The following is a 21,580-nucleotide window of genomic DNA, read 5'->3' on the forward strand; positions in this document are numbered from 1 at the left end:
TAGACTGCTTACAATATTTAAAAGTGCGTACCGCAACACTCACAGCAGGAGGAGTGGAAATAAGCACACCGGAATCCCGACCGGCACAATCCTGACGGGGGCGAGCGCAACACAGCCCCTTGCGGGCTCGCCACGCTGCGGGCACGGTGCCTCGCCACGCTGCGGGCACGGTGCCTCGCCACGCTGCGGGCACGGTGCCTCGCCACGCTGCGGGCACGGTGCCTCGCCACGCTCGGCACACTAACTTATTCTCCCTCTATGGGTGTCGTGGACATCCACAGAGGGAGAATATGTCGTGACTGTGCAGGTCGGTATTCCGTTCGGCGGGAACTTGACCGCATCCCCCTCTCTTATAGCCTCATACCTGAAAGTGGTATGAGGAGGTAAAGAAAAAGCTGGCCAACTTAGCCAGCTAATTATTTCCCTGAAGCCCCAAAGGGATTTAACTCTGTGGCCAGGAGATTTTGCCTTGGGGACCTTGGTTGTCCATCTCTGGAGATCGGATTCAGGCTAAAAATCGTAAGCTGGGTCCCTTAGCAGCTTCCTGAATGGCAGTTTTGAAGTGAAATTTTCTCTTACGTCCTACAGGATACTGGGGTCCATTTAGTACCATGGGGTATAGACGGGTCCACTGGGAGCTTTGGGTGCTTTAAGAAATCAATAGTGTGCGCTGGCTCATCCCTCTATGCTCCTCCTACCAGACTCAGTTTAGAAAATGCTCCTGAAGAGTAAGTTATTTTCAGACAAGTCTGGTTGGCACCTGCCTGTCTGCTTCGTGGGACTTGTGGGAAGGGGGGGGGGGGGAGGGAGAGAGAGAGTGCCCAACCTCCTATAGGATTAATGGTCCTGTTCCCCGCTGACAGGACACTGAGCTCCTGAGGGAACCATTCGCAAGCCCCACCATGGCGAGTGTACATTCCCGCAGCACACCGCCACCCCTAACAGCCAGAAGTAAGAAGAGTGGTGAGTAGGCGGCCCGGTTAGCGGGTCGCCGGCTGTAATGGCGGTATAAGGGTATGGATCGCAGCGCTGACATGCAGGCTGCGTCTCGAGGCTCAGGACAACATGCTCTGTGTGTGTTCCGCTGTGGGGGGGTGAGCTGAGCCACTAAAAACAATACCCACACTGGCAGTACAGTTTACAGGGGTTCTAACCCGCGGTTAAGCATCACAAACACCTCAGCCAGTATAATAAAACCGGGAAGACCGCGCACCGAAGGGGGCGGGACTTAACTATGAGCGTATCCAGCAGCTCACCAGCGCCATTTTCCCTCTGCAGCTCATACTGACAAGACTGGCAGGGAAGCGCATCTCCTCCACAAGGACTCCACAATTCCTCAGCGGTACCTGGGGGTCATAGTAAGGGGGGGAGCGGTGTTAGAATACTAAGCCCCTATTAAGGGTGTTTAGTCTGTGACCCAGCTAAGCTTGGCATTAGCAAGAAGGGTGCTGTATGGCTGGATCCATCATACTCTGTGTCTCCCTAGAAGGGTCTGTGTTAACCTTTTCCTGTGTGTGTGGGTGTGATTTCACATTTACAATGTCAAAGGAGTGTGTTTCATGCACGGCAAAGTGTTTTTCCTCCCCAGGGGGATCACTACAGTGTACTCAGGATAGTACACATTCTCAGGCTAGTGGGTCCGAACCAGCATGGTTGGATTCACTAAAAGGATGATCTCGAATATTTCTAATAAATTATCCCAGAATGAGAAAGAGACGCAATACTTAAGACAGTCTGTGGATGACCTGATGAATCGAGATTCAGGCACCACACCAGCGCCTCAGACCCCTACCATTTGTCCACAAAAGCGTACACTGGCCCAACTCCTGCAGACTGACACTGATGACACGTGTCAGATGCAGAGGAGGATGAGGTGGACTCAGTGGGGGGGGGGGGGGGGGGGTATGCAGCTCTGTCACAGGGTGTACAGGCTCTGATAGAAGCTATTAGAGACGTCCTGCAAATTCCTGATAAGGTGACAGAGGAGGATGAGGAGTCTTATTTTAATGTAAAAAAGAAATCCTCTGCTACTTTCCCTGCATCAAAAGAGTTGAATTCTCTGTTTGAAGAAACCTGGGTAAATCCCGATAAGTTTCAGATCCCTAAGAGATTACTCATATCCTTCCCTTTTCCTCAGGATGATAGGAAAATTGGGAAAACCCACCGATTGTTGACGCATTGGTATCTAGGTTGTCACGTAAGAAAGTCTTACCTGTCCCTGGGGCAGCCTCCTTAAAGGACACGACTGACCGCAAAATTAAAACCACTCTCAAATCCTTGTACACAGCTGCTGGGGTGGCCCAGAGACCCACTATTGCTTGTGCATGGATCACTAGGTCCATTGCTAAATGGTCAGGTAATCTATTTGAGGGGTTAGATTCCTTATCCAGGGGGGAGATAGTTTTACTCTTACAGCATATAGAGGACTCTGCAAATTTTATGGTGGAGGCCATAAAAGAAATTGGCTTGCTCAACGCACGCACCACTGCCATGGCAGTGTCAGCACGCAGGGGCTTGTGGCTACGCCAGTGGACTGCAGATTCCAGGAAAGGTGTGGAAAGCCTATCATTCACAGGTGAGGCCCTGTTTGGAGATGAACTGGATACGTAGATATCCAAGGCTATGGCGGGTAATTACCTTCCCTCCGCAGCCCCCCCAGCTAGGAAGACCTACTCTGCTCCAACTCTGCAGTCCTTTCGGTCAGCCAAATTTAAAAGTAAAACCAAAGGTTCTTCTACAGCCTTCAAAGACAATAGAGGTAAACCCAGAAAACAAGCAACTGCAGGTTCACAGGAACAGAACTCCGGTTCTGCTTCCTCAAAGCCTTCAGCATGATGGTGGACCGCACTGCCTGGGAGACAGCCAGGTGGGAGCACGATTAAAATTTTTCAGTCACATATGGGCAACATCATGCGAGGATCCCTGGGGCAAAGATCTTCTCGCCCAGGACTACAGACTCAAGTTTCAGGAACTCCCACTTCACATATTCTTCAAATCAGGCTTACCAGCTTCACAAGAGGGAAGTATGACTTTAAAGGAAGCAATTCAAAAACTGGTACAGACTCAGATCATTGTTCCAGTTCCACTTCAGCTGCAAAACAAGGGTTATTATTCCATCCTGTTTGTGGTACTAAAACTGGACGGTTCGGTAAGGCCCATTTTAAACCTCAAGCCACCGAACCCATACTTCCGGGTGTTCAAGTTCAAGGTAGAGTCTCTGAGAGCGGTGATCTCAGGTCTGGAGGATGGGGAATTCCTGGTGTCTCTGGATATCAAGGATGCGTTCCTTCATTTGGCCGCCTCATCAGGTTTATCTAAGGTTTGCATTACAGGACTGTCACTACCGGTTCCAGGCCCTGCCATTTGGCCTTTCCACGGCACCAAGGATGTTCACCAAGGTAATGGCAGAGATGATGTTTCTCCACCGCAAACAAGGAGTGAACATAATACCATACCTGGACGATCTTCTGATATAAGCACCATCGAGGGAGAGGTTGGTGGACAACATTGCCCTCTCAACCCGACTACTCCAGGATCACGGGTGGATTCTGAACCTACCAAAATCTCACCTGGAACCAACACGGAGTCTTCCGTTCCTGGGGATGATACTAGATACGGAGGCACAGAAGGTATTCCTTCCATTAGAAAAGTCATTGGTAATCCAGTTGATGGTGCGGGATGTTCTAAAACCAACCCGGATATCGGTGCATCTATGCATTCGTCTTCTGGGGAAGATGGTAGCCTCTTACGGGGCACCGCAGTACGGAAGGTATCACGCAAGGCCCTTCCAGCTGGATCTGTGGGACAAATGGTCCGGATCGCATCTTCACATGCACCAGACTATACGTCTGTCGCCAAAAGCCAGGATTTCTCTTCTGTGGTGGCTTCAGACTTCTCACTTGACCGAGGGCCGAAGGTTCGGGATTCAAAATTGGATTTTGCTAACCACAGACGCAAGCCTCAGAGGTTGGGGAGCAGTCACCCAAGGGGAACAGTTCCAAGAAAAATAGTCAAGTCAGGAAACCATTCTTCCAATCAACATTCTGGAGCTAAGGGCCATATACAATGCGCTTCTACAGGCATCACATCTTCTTCAGGATTGCGCCATTCAGGTTCAGTCGGACAATGTGACGGCGGTAACGTACATAAACCGACAGGGCAGAACAAAGAGCAGAGCAGCAATGTCAGAGGTAACAAGGATTCTCCTCTGGGCAGAAAGACACGCTGTGGCGCTGTCGGCAATCTTCATTCCGGGAGTAGACAACTGGGAAGCAGACTTCCTCAGACACAACCTCTACCCAGGGGAGTGGGGCCTTCACACGGAGGTGTTCAGGTGCTTGACACGTCGGTGGGGAATTCCACAAATCGACATGATGGCCTCTCGTCTCAACAAGAAGCTCAAGCGGTAATGTTCCAGGTCGAGAGACCCACAGGCACTGGCGGTGGACGCTCTAGTGACTCCATGGGTCTACCAGATGGTGTACGTGTTTCCACCACTTCCATTGATCCCAAGAATTCTCAAAAGAATAAAAAGGGAAAAGATTCAAGCAATTCTCATTGCTTCGGACTGGCCAAGAAGGGCCTGTTACGCAGATCTACTGGAGATGCTCTTAGAGGATCCGTGGCCTCTACCTCTTCGCGAGGATCTTCTACAACAGGGGTCATTCGTCTATCAAGACTTACCACGGCTACGTTTGACGGCATAAAAGTTGAGTGTCAAATTCTAGCCCGGAAAGGAATCATTGACAGGGTTATTCCAACCTTGATTCAAGCCAGAAAGGGGGTAACGTCTAAACTTTGCCACCATATTTGGAAAAAGTACGTCTCTTGGTGTGAGAACAGAAAATTTCCTACGGTGGAATTTCAACTTGGACTTTTTCTGCAGTCAGGTGTGGATGTGGGTATACGTTTGGGCTCCATAAAAGTCCAGATTTCAGCATTACCAATTTTCTTCTAGAAACAATTGGCTTCTCTCCCAGAGGTTCAGACATTTGTGAAGGGGGTTCTGCACATCCAACCGCCCTTTGTGCCTCCTACAGCACCTTGGGATCTCAACGTGGTGTTACAGTTCCTACAATCAGAATGGTTTGAGCCTTTACAGGAGGTTGATGTAAAGTTTCTTATGTGGAAGACCGTCACACTGTTGGCCTTGGCTTCAGTAGGGCGTGTGTCGGAGCTGGGGGCGTTGTCTCACAAAAGCCCCTATTTAATTTTTCAGGAAGATAGAGCTGAACTCAGAACTCGTCAGCAATTTCTTCCTAAGATGGTGTTTGCTTTTCATATCAACCAACCAACCTATTGTGGTTCCGGTGGTTACCGACACCTCTGCTACTTCAAAGTCCTTGTCTGTTGTGAGGGCTTTGAAGATCTATGTGAAGCGGACAGCTCGTCACAGAAAATCAGACTCGCTGTTTGTTCTCTGATCCCAATAATATTGGGTGACCTGCTTCAAAGCAGTCTATTGCTCGCTGGATCAGGCTTACTATCCAGAATGCTTATTCTATGGCAGGCTTGCTGGTTAGGTCGGTGGGTTCTTCCTGGACGGCTGCTCGGGGTGTTGGAAACAAATGCACACCACCTGCCGCCAGTCTGGACACAAAACAACGCCCACAATTGAAGGCCCAAAACACCTTCCTACAGGATTAAAACTGATTACCACAAAAGACAGCCCAAGACAAATGTCACTACACTGTCCCTGACGAAGCACGGCACCATTGGCCGAGTGAAACGCGTTGAACCATGCCCCCTACTCATCCAAGATCCGTAGATCCTGACCTCCTGGAAGACGCTGGCAAAAGAACACCACGAGGATCGGGGTTACAGGCGCCTGTAACACATCGGCTCCGAGGAAGAAAAAAAGCAGCTCACTGGATGCAAGAGAAACAGACTCCCCAGCCCCGTACGGGGTGAAGACACGTAAGCGCTCTTTCATTTAAACTTAACCCAATGCTGCAGTACCCAAAATAAGCGCTCTGCATCTTTAGAACAAGCCACCGAACTAGAAAGCCCCACAAAGCAGGGAGCATTGAAAATGGACTTTTTGCGGACATTTTGCAGGACTTCCACCTTTTAGCACAAATTTGCTGAACGATTCATCATACATGCATAATTGAAGACCATTCTTCCTTATGCATTAAACACATGGTATTAACTGCATTATCTGTATTGAATGTTGTTAACTAGTTATTGAGAGCGCGCTCATTTACTAAGGTATATTTAAACACTGTATTGTAATATATTTTTACACAATAACAATTAGCCTATTAAACAATCTTTTATCCTACTTTTTATTTATTCAATATACTCATTTATCTGCATAATTATTTATATATGGTTCATTTTTAATATATAATTGACATATCTATGAATTTATAACAGGACAATTTTTTGCACAGATAGATAAACTTTAGTTTATTATTATTATTATTATTAATTTTAAGAACACTATCCAGTAGCGCCAGAAGTTTGTCCTTCTTTCCCAGACATTGCCAAATGAAAGGAAATACCCGAAAAATAATTCCTACTCTAACCTGGGCTGCACGGATATTTAGACACACAAGTAACATTTATACAAGGGAGCGCAGAGCACACCCCAAGCTGCATGGATTGAGCCAAGCCTCTCCAAGCCCTGCCCTCTGCCAGCTACCGTGCAGGGCCTGGTCCATTGTGAGTGAACCAGCCGACACCAACCAGAAGGTTTGGCCTCAGCTAGTCTGTGCATATGCAGCAGAATCAGTTCTAGGTGCCAATTGAAGGAAACTGATTGCGGTAGCTAAATACCTACCCACTGCGCAGTGGGTGGAGTCAATAACAGGCAGTTACTGACGGTAAGAGGTAGTCCCCTATTGGCCTTTGCCAAGTGGGATCAAACAAGTCTGTTAGTTTTGCCCAGGTAGCGAGGCGCGTCCATTCACTTGCCACAACAAAGAATATTTAAGGAAAAAATTCTCAAATGTTAAACTAGTTAGAAGAGAATGCATGTGTACTGTAGGATAGTACATTTTGGGGCAGATGTATTAACCTGAAGAAGGCATAAGGAAGTGATAAACCAATGATATGTGCAAGGTGATAAAGGCACCAGCCATTCTGCTCCTTTATCACCTTGCACATATCACTGGTTTATCACTTCCTTATGCCTTCTCCAGGTTAATACATCTGCCCCTTTAGTCCATATGCATTTAAGCATACCGCCCAACTTTTGACTATTGCCTTGAGTGTTTTCGAAAGGGGGCGCGACCCCTAGTGCATGATATTGTGGGTGTCACGTCCCCGTTCCCCGTCGTTCGGGGGCTTGTCCAGTGCTCAGAAAGCTGCTGAGCAGTCCCCAGCCTCCTCCTGCACTGCGCGTGTCATCCAGTCACCTCCACTCTGCTATGCAAAATGTGCACTGAGATTTAGATTTGGAAGTGCCATGTCCACACTAAAATCTAAATTACAGTGTAAAAAAAAAGGTGTCTAGTATTTTTGGGCTACATGCAAAAGCAGCCAGTAATTTACCCTGCATGTCAAAAAACAACAATGTTTCTCTATCGTCCTAGTGGATGCTGGGGTTCCTGAAAGGACCATGGGGAATAGCGGCTCCGCAGGAGACAGGGCACAAAAAGTAAAGCTTTAGGATCAGGTGGTGTGCACTGGCTCCTCCCCCTATGACCCTCCCCCAAGCCTCAGTTAGATTTTTGTGCCCGGCCGAGAAGGGTGCAATCTAGGTGGCTCTCCTAAAGAGCTGCTTAGAAAAGTTTAGCTTAGGTTTTTTATTTTACAGTGAGTCCTGCTGGCAACAGGATCACTGCAACGAGGGACTTAGGGGAGAAGAAGTGAACTCACCTGCGTGCAGGATGGATTGGCTTCTTGGCTACTGGATATTAGCTCCAGAGGGACGATCACAGGTACAGCCTGGATGGTCACCGGAGCCTCGCCGCCGGCCCCCTTGCAGATGCTGAAACGAGAAGAGGTCCAGAATCGGCGGCAGAAGACTCCTCAGTCTTCTTAAGGTAGCGCACAGCACTGCAGCTGTGCGCCATTTTCCTCTCAGCACACTTCACACGGCAGTCACTGAGGGTGCAGGGCGCTGGGAGGGGGGCGCCCTGGGAGGCAAATGAAAACCTTTTTTGGCTAAAAATACCTCACATATAGCCTCCGGGGGCTATATGGAGATATTTAACCCCTGCCAGAATCCGTTAAGAGCGGGAGACGAGGCCGCCGAAAAAGGGGCGGGGCCTATCTCCTCAGCACACAGCGCCATTTTCCCTCACAGAAAGGCTGGAGGGAAGGCTCCCAGGCTCTCCCCTGCACTGCACTACAGAAACAGGGTTAAAACAGAGAGGGGGGGCACTAATTTGGCGTTAGAAATATATAAAAAAGATGCTATAAGGGAAAACACTTATATAAGGTTGTCCCTATATAATTATAGCGTTTTTGGTGTGTGCTGGCAAACTCTCCCTCTGTCTCTCCAAAGGGCTAGTGGGTCCTGTCCTCTATCAGAGCATTCCCTGTGTGTGTGCTGTGTGTCGGTACGTGTGTGTCGACATGTATGAGGACGATGTTGGTGAGGAGGCGGAGCAATTGCCTGTAATGGTGATGTCACTCTCTAGGGAGTCGACACCGGAATGGATGGCTTATTTAGGGAATTACGTGATAATGTCAACACGCTGCAAGGTCGGTTGACGACATGAGACGGCCGAAAAACAATTAGTACCGGTCCAGACGTCTCAAAAACACCGTCAAGGGTTTTAAAACGCCCGTTTACTTTAGTCGGTCGACACAGACACAGACAGGGACACTGAATCCAGTGTCGACGGTGAATAAACAAACGTATTCCTTATTAGGGCCACACGTTAAGGGCAATGAAGGAGGTGTTACATATTTCTGATACTACAAGTACCACAAAAGAGGGTATTATGTGGGATGTGAAAAAACTACCGTAGTTTTTCCTGAATCAGATAAATTAAATGAAGTGTGTGATGATGCGTGGGTTCCCCCCGATAGAAAATATGGGCGGTATACCCTTTCCCGCCAGAAGTTAGGGCGCGTTGGGAAACACCCCTTAGGGTGGATAAGGCGCTCACACGCTTATCAGAACAAGTGGCGGTACCGTCTATAGATAGGGCCGTCCTCAAGCAGCTGACAGGAGGCTGGAAAAATATCATAAAAAGTATATACACACATACTGGTGTTATACTGCGACCAGCGATCGCCTCAGCCTGGATGTGCAGAGCTGGGGTGGCTTGGTCGGATTCCCTGACTAAAAATATAGAGCATTTAAAGGATGTATTTCTATATATGCGAGATGCACAGAGGGATATTTGCACTCTGGCATCAAGAGTAAGTGCGATGTCCATATCTGCCAGAAGATGTTTATGGACACGACAGTGGTCAGGTGATGCAGATTCCAAACGGCACAAAGGTGTATTGCCGTATAAAGGAAGAGAAGTTATTTGGGGTCGGTCCATCGGACCTGGTGGCCACGGCAACTGCTGGAAAATCCACCGTTTTTTACCCTAAGTCACATCTCTGCAGAAAAAGACACCGTCTTTTCAGCTTCAGTCCTTTCGTCCCTATAAGAGTCATATCTGCCCAGGGATAGAGGAAAGGGAAGAAGACTGCAGCAGGCAGCCCATTCCCAGGAACAGAAGCGTTCCACCGCTTCTGACAAGCTCTCAGCATGACGCTGAGACCGTACAGGACCCCTGGATCCTACAAGTAGTATCCCAGGGGTACAGTTTGGAATGTCGAGACGTTTCCCCTGCGCAGGCTCCTGAAGTCTGCTTTACCAAGGTCTCCCTCCGACAAGGAGGCAGTATGGGAAAAAATTCACGAGCTGTATTCCCAGCAGGTGATAATTAAATTACCCCTCCTACAACAAGAAAAGGGGTATTATTCCACACTATATTGTGGTACTGAAGCCAGAAGGCTAGGTGAGACCTATTCTAAATCTAAAAAAATTTGAACACTTACAAAGGTTCAAATCAAGATGGAGTCACTCAGAGCAGTGATAACGAACCGGGAAGAAGGGGACTATCTGGTGTCCCGAGACATCAGGGATGCTTACCTCCATGTCCCAAATTTGCCCTTATCACTAAGGGTACCTCAGGTTCGTGGTACAGAACTGTCACTATCAGTTTCAGACGCTGCCGTTTGGATTGTCTACGGCACCCCGGGTCTTTACCAAGGTAATGGCCGAAATGATGGTTCTTCTTCGAAGAAAAGGCGTCTTAATTATCCCTTACTTGGACGATCTCCTGATAAGGGCAAAGTCCAGGGAACAGTTGGAGGTCGGAGTAGCACTATCTCGGATACTGTTACAACAGCAGGGGTGGATTCTAAATATTCCAAAATCGCAGCTGATCCCGACAACAAGTCTCCTGTGCTTAGGGATGATTCTGGACACAGTCCAGAAAAAGGTGTTTCTCCCGGAAGAGAAAGCCAGGGAGTTATCCGAGCTAGTCAGGAACCTCCTAAAATCAGTGCATCATTGCACAAGGGCCATGGTAAAAAAATGGTGACTTCCTTCGAAGCAATTCCAGTCGGCAGATTTCATGCAAGAACTTTTCAGTGGGATCTGCTGGACAAATGGTCCGGATCGCATCTTCAGATGCATCAGCGGATAACCCTATATCCAAGGACAAGGGTTTCTCTCCTGTGGTGGTTACAGAGTGCTCATCTTCTAGAGGGCCGCAGATTCGGCATTCAGTTTTGGATGTTGGTGACCACGGAGGCCAGCCCGAGAGGCTGGGGAGCAGTCACACAAGGAAAAAATTTCCAGGGAGTGTGATCAAGTCTGGAGATTTTTCTCCACATAAATATAGCTAAGGGTAAATTTATAATGCTCTAAGCTTAGCAAGACCTCTGCTTCAAGGTCAGCCGGTATTGATCCAGTGGGATAAAACATCACGGCAGTCGCCCACGTAAATAGACAGGGCGGCACAAGAAGCAGGAGGGCAGTGGCAAAAACTGCAAGGACTTTTCGCTGGGCGGAAAATCATGTGATAGCACTGTCAGCAGTGTTTCATTCCGGGAATGGAAACTGGGAAGCAGACTTCCTCAGTAGGCACGACCTCCACCCGGCAGAGTGGGAACTTCATGGGGAAGTTTTCCACATAATTGTAAACCGTTGGGAATTACCAAAGGTGGACATGATGGCGTCCCGTCTGAACAAAAAACGGGACAGGTATTGCGCCAGGTTAAGAGACCCTCAGGCAATAGCTGTGGACGTTCTGGTAACACCGTGGGTGTACCAGTCGGTGTATGTGTTCCATCCTCTGCTTTTCATACCTAAGGTACTGAGAATTATAAGACGTAGAGGAGTAAGAACTATACTCATGGCTCCGGATTGGCCAAGAAGGACTTGGTACCCGGAACTTCAAGAGATGCTCACAGAGGACTTATGGCCTCTGCCGCTAAGAAGGGACTTGTTTCAGCAAGTACCATGTCTGTTCCAAGACTTACCGCAGCTGCGTTTGACGGCATGGCGGTGGAACGCCGGATCCTAAGGGAAAAGGCATTCAGGAAGAGGTCATTCCTACCCTGGTCAAAGCCAGAAAGGAGGTGACCGCACAACATTATCACCACATGTGGCGAAAATATGTTGCGTGGTGTGAGGCCAGGAAGGCCCCACGAAGAAATTTCAACTCGGTCGATTCCTGCATTTCTTGCAAACAGGAGTGTCTATGGGCCTCAAATTGGGGTCCATTAAGGTTCAAATTTCGGCCCTGTCGATTTTTCTTCCAGAAAGAATTGGCTTCAGTTCCTGAAGTCCAGAAGTTTGTCAAGGGAGTATTGCATAAACAACCCCCTTTTGTGCCTCCAGTGGCACTGTGGGATCTCAACGTAGTTCTGGGATTCCTCAAAACACATTGGTTTAAAACCAGTCAAATCTGTGGAATTGAAGCATCTCACATGAAAAGTGAACATGCTCTTGGACCTGGCCTGGACCAGGCGAGTGTCAAATTGGTGGTTTTTTTCTCAAAAAAGCCCATATCTGTTTGTCCATTCGGACAGGGCAGAGCTGCGGACTCGTCCCCAGTTCTCTCCCTAAGGTGGTGTCCGTGTTTCACCTGAACCAGCTTATTGTGGTGTCTTGCGCCTACTAGGGACTTGGAGGACTCCAAGTTGCTAGATGTGGTCAGGGCCCTGAAAATATAGGTTCCAGGACGGCTGGAGTCAGGAAAACTGACTTGCTGTTATCCTGTATGCACCCAAAAAACTGGGGCTCTTGCTTTTAAGCAGACTTTTGCTAGTTGGATGTGTAATACAATTCAGCTTGCACATTCTGTGGCAGGCCTGCCACAGCCAAAATATGTAAATGCCCATTCCACAAGGAAGGTGGGCTCATCTTGGGCGGCTGCCCGAGGGGTCTCGGCTTTACAACTTTGCCGAGCGGCTATTTAGTCAGGGGCAAACACGTTTGTAAAATCCTACAAATTTGATACCCTGGCTAAGGAGGACCTGGAGTTCTCTCATTCGGTGCTGCAGAGTCATCCGCACTCTCCCGCCCGTTTGGGAGCTTTGGTATAATCCCCATGGTCCTTTCAGGAACCCCAGCATCCACTAGGACGATAGAGAAAATAAGAATTTACTTACCGATAATTCTATTTCTCGGAGTCCGTAGTGGATGCTGGGCGCCCATCCCAAGTGCGGATTATCTGCATTACTTGTACATAGTTACAAAAATCGGGTTATTATTGTTGTGAGCCATCCTTTCAGAGGCTCCGCTGTTATCATACTGTTAACTGGGTTCAGATCACAGGTTGTACAGTGTGATTGGTGTGGCTGGTATGAGTCTTACCCGGGATTCATAAATCCTTCCTTATTGTGTACGCTCGTCCGGGCACAGTACCTAACTGAGGCTTGGGGGAGGGTCATAGGGGGAGGAGCCAGTGCACACCACCTGATCCTAAAGCTTTACTTTTTGTGCCCTGTCTCCTGCGGAGCCGCTATTCCCCATGGTCCTTTCAGGAACCCCAGCATCCACTACGGACTCCGAGAAATAGAATTATCGGTAAGTAAATTCTTATTTTTTGCACCCTTGCATTGCAAAATGGCCTGTCCTGGTGCAAAGTTACTTTTTGGCTGACTCAGCCCCTTGGAGATTTCCAGAAAAATTAGACATACAGTATACATACCTCCCAACATGACCCTCTCCAGGAGGGACAGAATGCTCTGCTCCTGGACTTTCCTCTTACTCTATGATTGCCAGCACCTGTACTGAAACACCTTTCATATTCATTAACCTGTTCAATACAGGTGCTGGCAATCATAATTAAGAGAAGTCCAGGAGCAGAGCATTTTGTCCCTCCTGGAGAGGGTCATGTTGGGAGGTATGCATATGTCTCCTCTTCACGCTTACAGTAGGTAAAAGCACATTTCTTTCCAATTAATTTCTCCATCTGTGTTTTCAAGTTTAAATTACAAGAGTGGAAAGGGCTTTGCAGAAATCATTGGGCTAATGTGTGTGAAATCCCTCACCAGCTGAACATATGCTGTGGAATTAAGGGTATGAAAGCAGACCTTTTGATGCCTCTGTATAGCATAGGACAGCAAAGGGAACCAAGCTGGTGTCATTAGTAGAGTGACCATATTATCCCTTTTACCTGAGACGCTCATGGATTACACAGGTTCTGTGGCTGGCTGACTTCAAGCCTACATTTCAGATGGTTTTAATCAGCCACAGAACCTGTGTAATCTGTGAGTGTCCCAGGTAAAAGGGATAAAATGGTCACTCTACATTAAGGCCCAGATTTATCAGTCCTTGGAGAGTGATAAATTGCACTGTGATAAAGTAGCAACCAATCAGATCCTAACTGCCATGTTACAGGCTGTGTTTGGAAAATGACAGATAGGAGCTGATTGGTTGGTACTTTATCATCGTGCTATTTATCACTCTCCAAGGCTTGATAAATCTGGGCCTATGGCTGTTATTTTCCATTTCATTTATAGATTGAATGTACCATGGAGAGAATAGAGACTGTGCACTGTATGCTATTCATCTGTGTCTCCTACAGGCAGTCTGGTGTCGAGCTGAAATATGTTGGCTGTTCCAGCTGGCAAAATGGGTGATCAGCTGATCCTAGAGGAAGATCATGATGAAAATTACATACCTCAAGAGAACGGTAGGTGTCTTATTGCTTACATTTTAAAAAAGGACCAATTCTATGATGCTATTTTTTTTTATTTTTTTTTATAGCTTCAAAATTTCATCCCAGAGTGTTTGCTACACTTGTTTTACTTTTTTTGCAATATGGTTTCTAGAACACTTTTTGTAACGATGTCATAGAAGAGCGGAGAAACCTACAAATCCACTTAAAAGCAACACAACTATATGTCATTGTGAAACTATAGTCAGGGGGGCTCATGCCAACAGCTGGGTGGACCCATAGCCGATCCGCTGATCTATATAATATTGTCAAGGTATATGTGCAATTGATCTTGTGCATACACAGTTACTAATCCGCCACCCAATATGTCTGACAGCAGAGTCACTGAATCCACTTGTCGTATCATATTCAATGGCTGCTGCTGCCAACCTATTGCGAGGTCGACCGTACTGGCAGCCAGATGTACCCGTTTATCCTGGATAATACATCTGCATCGACTGTGCTGCAGGGCCGATGCAATATGTCAGGTGTACACACCCGCCAATCCGCTATTAGTACATAATTTCTCTGACGTCCTAAGTGGATGCTGGGGACTCCGTCAGGACCATGGGGATAGCGGCTCCGCAGGAGACAGGGCACAAAATTAAAAGTTTGACCACTAGGTGGTGTGCACTGGCTCCTCCCCCTATGACCCTCCTCCAAGCCTCAGTTAGATTTTTGTGCCCGGCCGAGAAGGGTGCAATCTAGGTGGCTCTCCTAAAGGGCTGCTTAGAATAAAAGTTTGTTAGGTTTTTTTATTTTCAGTGAGTCCTGCTGGCAACAGGCTCACTGCAACGCGGGACTAAGGGGAGAAGAAGCGAACTCACCTGCGTGCAGGATGGATTGGGCTTCTTAGGCTACTGGACATTAGCTCCAGAGGGACGATCACAGGTACAGCCTGGATGGGTCACCGGAGCCGCGCCGCCGGCCCCCTTACAGATGCTGAAGAGAGAAGAGGTCCAGAAATCGGCGGCTGAAGACTTCCCAGTCTTCTTAAGGTAGCGCACAGCACTGCAGCTGTGCGCCATTGCTCTCAGCACACTTCACACCGCGGTCACTGAGGGTGCAGGGCGCTGGGGGGGGCGCCCTGGGCAGCAATGAGATTACCTATACTGGCTAAAAATACATCACATATAGCCCCTGGGCTATATGGATGTATTTAACCCCTGCCAGGATTACAGAAAAAACCGGGAGAAGAGCCCGCCGAAAAGGGGGCGGGGCCTATCTCCTCAGCACACAGCGCCATTTTTCCCACACAGCTCCGCTGGTAGGAAGGCTCCCAAGCTCTCCCCTGCACTGCACTACAGAAACAGGGTAAAATCAGAGAGGGGGGGCACTTATTTGGCGATATTCATAATATTTAAGCTGCTATAAGGGGAACACACTTATTTAAGGTTGTCCCTATATATTTATAGCGCTTGGGTGTGTGCTGGCAAACTCTCCCTCTGTCTCCCCAAAGGGCTAGTGGGGTCCTGTCTTCTATCAGAGCATTCCCGGTGTGTCTGCTGTGTGTCGGTACGTGTGTGTCGACATGTATGAGGACGATGTTGGTGTGGAGGCGGAGCAATTGCCTGTAGTGGTGATGTCACTCTCTAGGGAGTCGACACCGGAATGGATGGCTTTGTTTATGGAATTACGTGATAGTGTCAGCACGCTGCAAAAGTCGGTTGACGACATGAGACGGCCGGCAAACCAATTAGTACCTGTCCAGGCGTCTCAGACACCGTCGGGGCTTTAAAACGCCCATTACCTCAGTCGGTCGATACGGACACCGACACGGACACTGACTCCAGTGTCGACGGTGAAGAAGCAAACGTATTTTCCAGTAGGGCCACACGTTACATGATCACGGCAATGAAGGAGGCTTTGCATATTTCTGATACTGCAAGTACCACAAAAAGGGGTATTATGTGGGGTGTGAAAAAACTACCTGTAGTTTTTCCTGAATCAGATGAATTGAATGAAGTGTGTGATGAAGCGTGGGTTACCCCCGATAAAAAACTGCTAATTTCAAAGAAGTTATTGGCATTATACCCTTTCCCGCCAGAGGTTAGGGCGCGCTGGGAAACACCCCCTAGGGTAGATAAGGCGCTCACACGCTTATCAAAACAAGTGGCGTTACCGTCCCCAGAAACGGCCGCCCTCAAAGACCCAGCTGATAGGAGGCTGGAAAATACCCTAAAAAGTATATACACACATACTGGTGTTATACTGCGACCAGCTATCACATCAGCATGGATGTGCAGTGCTGGGGTGGCTTGGTCGGAGTCACTGACTGAAAATATTGATACCCTGGATAGGGACAGTATTTTATTGACTATAGAGCATTTAAAGGATGCATTTCTTTATATGCGAGATGCACAGAGGGATATTTGCACTCTGGCATCAAGGGTAAGTGCGCTGTCCATCTCTGCCAGAAGAAGTTTATGGACGCGACAGTGGTCAGGTGATGCGGATTCCAAGCGGCATATGGAAGTATTGCCGTATAAAGGGGAGGAGTTATTTGGGGTCAGTCTATCGGACTTGGTGGCCACGGCAACAGCCGGAAAATACACCTTTTTACCTCAGGTCACCTCCCAGCAGAAAAAGACACCGTCTTTTCAGCCGCAGCCCTTTCGTTCCCATAAGAACAAGCGGGCAAAAGGACATTCATATCTGCCCCGAGGCAAAGGAAAGGGTAAGAGACTGCAGCAAGCAGCTCCCTCTCAGGAGCAGAAGCCCTCCCCCGCTTCTGCAAAGTCCTCAGCATGACGCTGGGGCCTTACAAGCGGACTCAGGTGCGGTGGGGGGTCGCCTCAAGAATTTCAGCGCGCAGTGGGCTCACTCACAAGTGGACCCCTGGATCCTGCAGGTAGTATCTCAGGGTTACAGGTTGGAATTCGAGACGTCTCCCCCTCGCCGGTTCCTGAAGTCTGCTTTACCAACGTCTCCTTCCGACAGGGAGACGGTATTGGAAGCCATTCACAAGCTGTATTCTCAGCAGGTGATAGTCAAGGTACCCCTCCTACAACAAGGAAAGGGGTATTATTCCACGCTGTTTGTGGTACCGAAGCCGGACGGCTCGGTAAGACCTATTCTAAATCTGAAGTCTTTGAACATGTACATAAAAAAGTTCAAGTTCAAGATGGAGTCACTCAGAGCAGTGATAGCGAATCTGGAAGAAGGGGACTTTATGGTGTCCTTGGACATCAAGGATGCTTACCTCCATGTCCCAATCTGCCCTTCACACCAAGGGTACCTCAGGTTCGTGGTACAAAACTGTCATTATCAGTTTCAGACGCTGCCGTTTGGATTGTCCACGGCACCCTGGGTCTTTACCAAGGTAATGGCCGAAATGATGATTCTTCTTCGAAGAAAAGGCGTATTAATTATCCCTTACTTGGACGATCTCCTGATAAGGGCAAGATCCAGAGAACAGTTAGAGGCCGGGGTAGCACTAACCCAAGTAGTGCTGCAACAGCATGGGTGGATTCTAAATTTTCCAAAATCCCAGCTGAGCCCGACGACACGTCTGCTGTTCCTAGGGATGATTCTGGACACTGTTCAGAAAAAGGTGTTTCTTCCGGAGGAGAAAGCCAGGGAGTTATCCGAACTTGTCGAAAACCTCCTAAAACCAGGAAAAGTGTCTGTGCATTAATGCACAAGAGTCCTGGGAAAAATGGTGGCTTCTTACGAAGCGATTCCATTCGGCAGATTCCACGCACAAATTTTTCAGTGGGATCTGCTGGACAAATGGTCCGGATCGCATCTGCAGATGCATCAGCGGATAACCTTGTCTCCGAGGACAAGGGTGTCTCTTCTGTGGTGGTTGCAGAGTGCTCATCTGTTAGAGGGCCGCAGATTCGGCATACAGGACTGGGTCCTGGTGACCACGGATGCCAGTCTGAGAGGCTGGGGAGCAGTCACACAGGGAAGAAACTTCCAGGGCGTGTGGTCAAGCCTGGAGACGTCTCTTCACATAAATATACTGGAGCTAAGAGCGATCTACAATGCTCTAAGCCTGGCAAAACCTCTGCTTCAGGGTCAGCCGGTGTTGATCCAGTCGGACAACATCACGGCAGTCGCCCACGTAAACAGACAGGGCGGCACAAGAAGCAGGGGGGCAATGGCAGAAGCTGCGAGGATTCTTCGCTGGGCGGAAAATCATGTGATAGCACTGTCAGCAGTGTTCATTCCGGGAGTGGACAACTGGGAAGCAGACTTCCTCAGCAGACACGACCTTCACCCGGGAGAGTGGGGACTTCATCCAGAAGTTTTCCACATGCTTGCGATCCGTTGGGAAAAACCAATGGTGGATATGATGGCGTCCCGCCTCAACAAAAAACTGGACAGGTATTGCGCCAGGTCAAGAGATCCTCAGGCAATAGCTGTGGACGCCCCGGTAACACCATGGGTGTACCAGTCAGTGTATGTGTTCCCTCCTCTGCCTCTCATACCCAAGGTACTGAGAATTATACGGCAAAGGAGAGTAAGAACGATACTCGTGGCTCCGGATTGGCCAAGAAGGACTTGGTACCCGGAACTTCAGGAGATGCTCACGGAAGATCCGTGGCCCCTACCCCTAAGAAGGGATCTGCTTCAGCAGGGACCTTGTCTATTCCAAGACTTACCGCGGCTGCGTTTGACGGCATGGCGGTTGAACGCCGGATCCTGAAGGAAAAAGGCATTCCGGAAGAAGTCATTCCTACCCTGATTAAGGCCAGGAAGGAAGTGACCGCACAGCATTATCACCGCATTTGGAGAAAATATGTTGCGTGGTGTGAGGCCAGGAGGGCCCCGACGGAGGAATTTCAACTGGGTCGATTCCTACATTTCCTGCAAACAGGATTGTCTATGGGCCTCAAATTGGGGTCCATTAAGGTTCAAATTTCGGCCCTGTCGATCTTCTTCCAGAAAGAATTGGCTTCAGTTCCTGAAGTCCAAACTTTTGTCAAAGGAGTACTACATATACAGCCCCCGGTTGTGCCTCCAGTGGCACCGTGGGATCTCAATGTAGTTTTGGAATTCCTCAAATCCCATTGGTTTGAGCCATTTAAATCGGTGGATTTGAAATATCTTACATGGAAAGTGACCATGCTACTGGCCCTGGCTTCGGCCAGGAGAGTGTCAGAATTGGCGGCTTTATCGTACAAAAGCCCATATCTGATTTTCCATTCGGACAGGGCAGAACTGCGGACGCGTCCTCAGTTTCTCCCTAAGGTGGTATCAGCGTTTCACCTGAACCAACCTATTGTGGTGCCTGCGGCTTCTAGCGGCTTGGAGGACTCCAAGTTGTTGGACGTTGTCAGAGCCTTAAAAATATATATTTCAAGGACGGCTGGAGTCAGAAAGTCTGACTCGCTGTTTATACTGTATGCACCCAACAAGCTGTGTGCTCCTGCGTCTAAGCAGACGATTGCTCGTTGGATTTGTAGCACAATTCAACTTGCGCATTCTGTGGCAGGCCTGCCACAGCCAAAATCTGTAAATGCCCACTGCACAAGGAAGGTGGGCTCATCTTGGGCGGCTGCCCGAGGGGTCTCGGCATTACAACTCTGCCGAGCAGCTACGTGGTCAGGGGAGAGCACGTTTGTAAAATTCTACAAATTTGATACCCTGGCTAAGGAGGACCTGGAGTTCTCTCATTCGGTGCTGCAGAGTCATCCGCACTCTCCCGCCCGTTTGGGAGCTTTGGTATAATCCCCATGGTCCTGACGGAGTCCCCAGCATCCACTTAGGACGTCAGAGAAAATAAGAATTTACTTACCGATAATTCTATTTCTCGTAGTCCGTAGTGGATGCTGGGCGCCCATCCCAAGTGCGGATTGTCAAATTATACTTGTACATAGTTATTGTTACAAAAATCGGGTTATTATTGTTGGAAGCCATCTTTTCAGAGGCTCCTCTGTTATCATGCTGTTAACTGGGTTCAGATCACAAGTTGTACAGTGTGATTGGTGTGGCTGGTATGAGTCTTACCCGGGATTCAAAATCCTTCCTTATTGTGTACGCTCGTCCGGGCACAGTATCCTAACTGAGGCTTGGAGGAGGGTCATAGGGGGAGGAGCCAGTGCACACCACCTAGTGGTCAAACTTTTAATTTTGTGCCCTGTCTCCTGCGGAGCCGCTATCCCCATGGTCCTGACGGAGTCCCCAGCATCCACTACGGACTACGAGAAATAGAATTATCGGTAAGTAAATTCTTATTTTATCAACCAGTGTGTTCCCAGCCTTAGTGAATTATTCATTTGTGCGCTAGTCAATATTGCTGATCTATACATCAGAATCGCATGAACTAGAACAGGCATCAGGCACTAAACTACTATTAGATTACTTAATTTGCCTCACAAATCAACTTGTTCATGTAGCCAAAAGTGTAATGTGGCACAGGGTGTTGGTAAGGCTTAAAAAACCCAAAAAGTTGCAGAGTTGTGGAAAATCGCTATTTTAAGGTAAAAATGGCGGGACTTGGGGCCTGATTCAGACTTGCACGTTAACCCGATAATTAGCATACAATTCTGATGGTGGGACACCGCGCATGTGCAGAACGGGTCCTGTGTCCTCACATGCAGTGCCCCCCTAAGCCCCAGAGGGATCGAACACAGGACCCGACCTCGTCGTCCGTTCCCGGAGCCGTGCCGCCGTCCCCCTTACAGAGCCAGAAACAAGAAGGTGGTCCGGAAAATCGGCGGCTGAAGACTTCTGTCTTCTCCAAAATAGCGCACAGCACTGCAGCTGTGCGCCATTGCTCCTCATGCACACCACACACTGCGGTCACTGATTGGTGCAGGGCGCTGGGGGGGGGCGCCCTGAGCAGCAATAATAACACCTTGGCTGGCAAAACTAACACCATATATAGCCCCAGAGGCTATATAGGTGTATAAAACGATAAAATAGCGTGAGAAAGCCCGCCGAATAAGGGGCGGAGCCAACTCCCTCAGCACACTGGCGCCATTATTCCCTCACAGCTTCGCTGGAAGGAAGCTCCCTGGCTCTCCCCTGCAGTCCTGCACTACAGAAAGGGTAAAAAAGAGAGGGGGGGGCACAATTTAGGCGCAATATATATATATTATAGGCGGCTATAGGGGAAAACACTCTGTATAGTGATATCCCTGTGTTATATAGCGCCCTGGTGTGTGCTGGCATACTCTCCCTCTGTCTCCCCAAAGGGCTTTGTGGGGTCCTGTCCTCTGTAAGAGCATTCCCTGTGTGTCTGCTGTGTGTCGGTACTGCTGTGTCGACATGTATGATGAGGATAATGATGTGGAGGCGGAGCAAATGCCTGTGAATGTGATGTCACTCCCTGCGGGGTCGACACCAGTGTGGATGGACTTATGGAAGGAATTACGTGACAGTGTCAGCTCCTTACATAAAAGGTTTGACGACATAGGACAGCCGGCTACTCAGCTTGTGCCTGTCCAAGCGTCTCAAATGTCATCAGGGGCTATAAAACGCCCGCTACCTCAGAT

General features: G+C 48.7%; 1 protein-coding gene across 3 annotated transcripts in view; it reads left to right on the forward strand.

The window, feature by feature from the left end:
* CEP164 (centrosomal protein 164) overlaps window positions 1–21,580 on the forward strand; it is a 264,993-nt gene that overhangs the window by 2,018 nt on the left and 241,395 nt on the right. For all 3 annotated transcript variants that reach the window (XM_063943313.1, XM_063943315.1, XM_063943314.1), the window contains exon 2: window positions 14,001–14,108. In XM_063943313.1, coding sequence (XP_063799383.1) covers window positions 14,024–14,108 — 85 coding nt within the window. In that variant the 5' untranslated portion in view covers window positions 14,001–14,023. The remainder of the gene's footprint in view (window positions 1–14,000; window positions 14,109–21,580) is intronic.

The sequence above is a fragment of the Pseudophryne corroboree genome, chromosome 10 (genome assembly GCF_028390025.1).
Source record: "Pseudophryne corroboree isolate aPseCor3 chromosome 10, aPseCor3.hap2, whole genome shotgun sequence".
NCBI lineage: Eukaryota > Metazoa > Chordata > Amphibia > Anura > Myobatrachidae > Pseudophryne > Pseudophryne corroboree.